At 44.4% G+C, this 5,873-nt stretch overlaps 1 protein-coding gene across 2 annotated transcripts in view; it reads right to left on the minus strand.

Annotated features, from left to right (window-relative positions):
• Nucleotides 1-753: 753 nt before the first annotated feature.
• The window catches only part of NARS2 (asparaginyl-tRNA synthetase 2, mitochondrial), a 73,619-nt gene continuing 68,499 nt past the window's right edge, over nucleotides 754-5,873 (minus strand). For both annotated transcript variants that reach the window (XM_025202554.1, XM_006022330.3), the window contains one exon: nucleotides 754-1,999. In XM_025202554.1, the coding sequence (XP_025058339.1) occupies nucleotides 1,855-1,999 (145 nt within the window). In that variant the 3' untranslated portion in view covers nucleotides 754-1,854. The remainder of the gene's footprint in view (nucleotides 2,000-5,873) is intronic.

The raw sequence follows: 5,873 nt of genomic DNA on the forward strand, positions 1-5,873 counted from the left end.
AATGGGCCAGGAGACCCTTCCCATCCTATGTTGCCATGTTCCTGCATAAATTAAAGAGAAACCTTCCCTCAGAGCACTCACAGGTTCAGAGGATGACCCTGTCTGGAAGACCAGAGGGACATGTCCCCACCTTGCAACTTTTGAACCTTGAGTTCAACTGCCAGCTCAGCCTTTTTTTTTTGCGTGACCCTGGACCAGTCTCCTAACCTGTCCGTAGTTCCCATGTGTAACATGGGGATGACTGTTCTCCTACACCACGTAAGGCTGTTGGGGAATGCTAACGGCTGCAAGAGTTCAGCTCCTGCAGAGAAGAAAACAATTATCTCATAAGGCTGCAGCTTGTGTTAGCTGCAGGGCATTTTCGAAATGTGGGTAAATCTTGTTTGGCCAACTGAAGGGGTAATACTTCCTCCAGAAACATTTCAAAGCATGTGCTAGCTTCTGAGCCCCAGATACACTCCCACTTCACAGAACACTTCTTTCTTCCCATGCAAATGCATTCTCCTTAAGACAGCATGTGTGGCTCGGCTCTTCCACGCTCTGCCTCTCTGGGTGTGGTGCAAAGTGAAGCAAACATTGTTGGGAACAGTGAATCCAGTATCTGTGCAAGCGATCAGACTCAATAATCTTTGAGGTCCCTTTTAATTCTGATTCTCTGAAGGATACAGATGCAGGCTTGTCTGAAGAAATCACCGTGATGATGAATACTGTAATATTATGACCAAAGAAACTGCAGGGGAAAAAAGACTACCATGCTTCTTTATTGATGGCTCATAAAAGCAAAATCATCTATGCTGTCTTCCCACAGTTAATATATAAAAAGACACTTTTCCTTGCAAGGCTGAGCTGATAAGTGTACACTTTCCAATATAAGCCTAGACTTGATTTTAATAAGGGAAGAATCTTTACAAATGGCTATTTCATAAGAGCCTACGTGTCACAGTGAAGGACACTACTTAGCAATTCTCTGCCGTTCCATCTTCAAAGCACTGTACAGACATTTAATTAGTACTCAAAGCCTCCTGTGTCTCAGTCCTGTGCGTGGGTCACACCCCCTTATTAATGTCTTGCATTATAAAAACAGCATTACCCAACAATGCTTATTGATTACAGTTGTGACCTGTGTTACTCCCACGAAGAATTTTACTCTTCACTTAAGTAGGGCTCATTAATTTATCTGAAGTGCTTTGCTTTGAAGATTTAAATTGCTGTATAACTAATACGAAGTCAGAGTAGGATTCAAAGTTTCTCAAAGAGCAGTAATACTCCTAAATGCCCTCTATTTAGTTTTGATACCTTTTATTACACCAACCAAGAAATAGCAAAAAAAAAAAAAAATCAAAATGTTTTTCTGCAAGCTTGCCTTTCCTCAGGCTCAGGGAAAATTAAAGATGGCAAAAAGTCCCCACAGGTAGAAAACAAACTTCATTTAATTATGAAGGTGCAGCTTCATAAATGATTCATGAAAGTGCACCTTCAATGTCCTCTGTACAAAAATGAAGTTTATTTTTTACCTATGGGGACTTTTTACCATCAAGTTGCCTGAGCCTGAGAAAGGGCAGGTGTGCCTGAAAGCTTGCAGAAAAACATATATTTTTTTGCAACTTCTTAGTTGGTCTAATAAAAGGTCTCATCTCTGAACCAGAAGTTCTAGAGTTTTGCATTTCTTTTAGTCTCAGACCAACACGGCTACCAAATACACCCCCTCCATTCAATTCACAAGTTTTTCGGGGTTTTTTAATAATAATAAAAAAAAATGCTTTTTTTTTTTCTTCAATAACATACTTCATTCTATGCACACGCATTATATATACATACAAATACACCACCAAAGTTTTGGTGGCCGCTACTGGGCTACAACAGACAGGAGTGAGGAAACCTCGGGAAAGGCATGACATCTTTGATATTGCTAACGCCCAGGATGCACTGCAGGTAGCGCTCAAACCCCATGCCGAAGCCTCCATGAGGGATGGATCCAAACTTCCGGAGATCTAGGTACCTGTAATTTAAACAGACAGTCACATTCACAATGCGTTATGCTGAGATAATTAAAGAGATGCTTTGTATTCAAGGCTTTTCCATTTAATTACTTTCCCTGACCCCAGCCTTGGTAAGGGCTCCACCATGGATTTCTGCTACTGCGGCTATATGGGCTGGCAGTGTTGAGAGACGACAGCCACAGCTGAGATGGACAAAACCTCTCACACCAACCAGCAATATCTCCCTGCTTTGGTTGAGACAGTTTTGCTTATGGGGGTGGTTTTACTCTATAGCTTTGCTGCTATAGCTGTGCCCACCCCAGGAATGCATTGCTGGGTGATAAAGTACTCATCCTATACTGGTCAAGAGCCTTCTGGAGCAGACACGGCTTCAGACTCTTGCAACATCAGAAACGTGTGTTGCAAGTGAAGAAAAACCCCTAATAGACTCATTCCATCCTTCCCCTGGAGGTGCTGAATTAACACGATAGCAGCAGCTTTAGTTTTCTGTCTAGTCTATTTTTAAATGTCCTAAAGTGATGCGGTTTCAATAATTTCCTTGGAAGACTATTCTGCTGTCTGATGGGTCTCACTATTAAGAGAGTCCTTCTGACGTGTACCTTAGCATCTTCCTTTGCAGAAGGCAGAACAGAAGGCAGAACTGACTTGTATTACCGCTCTAGCACATCTACTTCAAAAACATTTCAGACACTCTGGTGAGTAGGGCTGGCAGAAATAATCCACCAATTTATTCAGTAATAAGCAAATGACTAACTGAAAATCATCTGGGTGGTGGGGAAATATTCTGATTGCTTTTAAAATGAAAATTGGGTTCGAGTAGTGTTGAAGTGCTGCTGTAGCTGGGATGGTCCAGGAAGTATGTGAGCAGCAAGGATTTTTTGTAGGTGGTATCTTTTATTGGACCAACTGCAAAGCTAGGATAGACCTAGACAAGATCTGGGGATCACAGTATGCTTCCTCAGCTTTGTTCTTTTTCTTCTTTTTGCAAATAACATTTGCTTTCCACAGAAAATTTTCATGCCAAGGCCAAAAAACTCCCCAAACAAATAATACGGGTGGGCTCTAGGACTGTAGACGTAGATGGGTGCTGGGACTACACGGGAGATGTAGTTTTGTTTCTTCCTGGCCTGTTTTTTGCAGCTGTTTCCCCTATGATGCACGATGGGCTATGCTTTATTCCCCTCAACATTTTGTTTTTAGCATGAATTTTGGGGGTTTTCACAGTTTTGCTAAAAAAAAAATCAACATTTTCCATAGGAAAAAATTCCAACCAGTTCTCCTCAATTTGTTTAGGTCACACCATTGTTCTGCTGGAGAGGAAAGTAAATGCAAAATCAAGGGAGGAGGGCCTAGTGATATATATCCAGGCATTCATTCTTTGATCGGTTGGATTAAAGAAAACAAACATGCCAATTCTTAAACAAGCAAGCTTTTCTATAGCGCTAGGGCTTGCTTTTCAAAAGGCTAAGGGCCAAATTCTGGCTTACAGGCTTTCAGTAGAGCTACTCATATGCTTAAATGGTTTACTGGACTACAGCCTAAATTATACCATTACAAAACCAAAGTAATTCCACTGATTGATCTCTGCCTCCAATACAGATACCCATATTCACACCCCATCCTTTAAGAAGGCTGTTAGGCAATTAGGTTTTCAGACTCAGACAAGTGGACAGTTTGTATTTAAGACTGCTGGCGAATTATTTTTTTCCTAGGAACTCATTAGCAACAGCAGCATTCCCAAACTGATCCTTGAATACCATAAATAAAATAGTCCTCAAGGGGTTTTCTATCCTCTCCCATTTCCACCCAAAAATGTACTTGCCTCCACTCAAACTGCAGCATTGGAGGTTGGCCTGGGACTCGCATGGGCAAGGCACGCTCGGCTGGGCAGGTGGGATGGGGCTGTGGGCAGGTGGGGAGCAGCATCTGGGAGCAGGATGGGTGGGCGGGAGCCAGGACCATGGCATGGTGACAGCACAGAACTGGCACCCGTCACAGGGACGTGCAGGGAGCCAATTGCAGCTTTGCCCTGCGTCCTGACTCTGGGCTATCGCTGCCCTGCAATTCCAGCCCCTGCCCATCCATCCTGCTCCTGGATGCCGCTCCCCCCAATCCAGGCCCATCTGCCCAGTTGTGTGCGTCCTGCCTGCAGGGGCCCTGGGCTGATTTCCATGAAGACCCTGCCTGCCTGCTCTGTCCAGTGCCCCAGCAGTGGGTGCAGGGCAGACATCCCGGGGTACCTGGGCAGGGGGGCCAGGTCTGGCAGCAACAGCAGCAGAGACACTAACAGTGGCAGCTGGGGAGAGTAAGCTATCACCACGGGGGCTGCCGCACTCCTACCACACTGGGCCAGGTTGGCACCCTCCCCTAGCCTCACCTGGAAAAACTCATTGAAACTCCTTAAGTGGCCCTCCAGTCCAAATAATTGCCCACCCCTGCTTTGGACCCAGAGGCTGGTTCCTTGCATTGACTGGAGAAGGTTAAGAGAGCGAAGAGAAAGAGCCCACAGATGCTAAGTGCATTGCCTCTACATAGCTCCCAGCCCAGCCCAGAGATACTTGGCATAGATTCAAGCCTTCCACGGCTGAAAAACAATAATTTGCTATCAAAGAGCAAGTTGGTGGTGTATTTTATTTGTAGATCACCGAGCCAAACTGTAGCCATTTGGGCTGAACCCAGATCCCAATAAAGCTAATGGAAAGCTCCCACTGATTTTTACAGCTTTTGGATCACATCTTTTAAAACTTTCTGATGACTTACAGGTGCAGCTCTTCCTTTCCCCACATCTTTCTGTAGAAGCACTAGAAAATGCTCCTTGAGTTTTTCTTCATTCACCTACCTGGTATATTTTTCCCCTTACAAACAGCCATAGGCTCCTCCAGCTGTCTCTTGTTGGGACTAACGCATGGTGCTTGACGGGAAAATTGAACGCTCCCCCTGCACCTGATGGATTGTGCAATGTTTTGCCATGAAGAGAAATCTCTCTTCATGACCCCGGCTGGCAATAAGTTTATGCCCTGGAGCTGGAGGGTTGATAGCCTTTGTAACCTCCGAGTCTTGCTAAACTATGTACTGCAACAACATCCCCTGGCAGCGAATTCCAGGAGTTCATTATCCGCCAAGTTGAAAAAGCATTTCCTTTCATCCCTTTAGAAACCTCCATCCTTTTATCTTCATCAAGAGCCCTTGCACCGCATTGCAAGGCAGTGTGAATAGGAGCCACGTCTTGGCTGCCGTTCACTGCTGAATGTGCTCGGGCTTCCTCTGTCTGCTTTCCAAACAAAATAACCCAAGCCCTTTTTATTTAACTCTTTGCTTATACAGAAATCTCCTCAACCTTGGCTAGGGAAAATGAGGCTGAAAGAACAGTGGCTGCGCACTCTGTGAGCCTGAACATCCAACCAGGAGAACATGAAATAAATAAAAGTAGAATCAAAAAGACACCAGGCTTCAAAATAACAAACTCCGAGACAGATCGTTTCAATGACTGGCCCAGATTCTGGAGGGGGGACATTAGTACAAAGAACCGTGTTGCTTAAGGTATACGAGGGGTATATTGATTTTGTTTTCCTCACTGGAAAAAAGCGTCGAATCCTTGGATTGATCAGTGGAGGCCTCAGATAACCTCGGCTATACAGCTAATTTCTATGCTGTTCAGGGTGACATTTAGGTACAGAAAAACAGACTAGAGAATCATAATGCTGATCATCTTGGCCATAAAAATGTACACATCTCTCAGGTAACAAACATATGATGCTGCTATTTCCTGATGCCAATAACCTCTACTCTGAGTTCATACATCATCTCCTGCAGTACAGAGACAACCAGGTCCGAAGGGCCAAGCTTCTCCCTACTGGTACTCACCGAACTCAG

This window comes from Alligator sinensis, unplaced genomic scaffold (assembly GCF_000455745.1).
Source record: "Alligator sinensis unplaced genomic scaffold, ASM45574v1 scaffold1089_1, whole genome shotgun sequence".
Classification (NCBI taxonomy): Eukaryota; Metazoa; Chordata; order Crocodylia; family Alligatoridae; genus Alligator; species Alligator sinensis.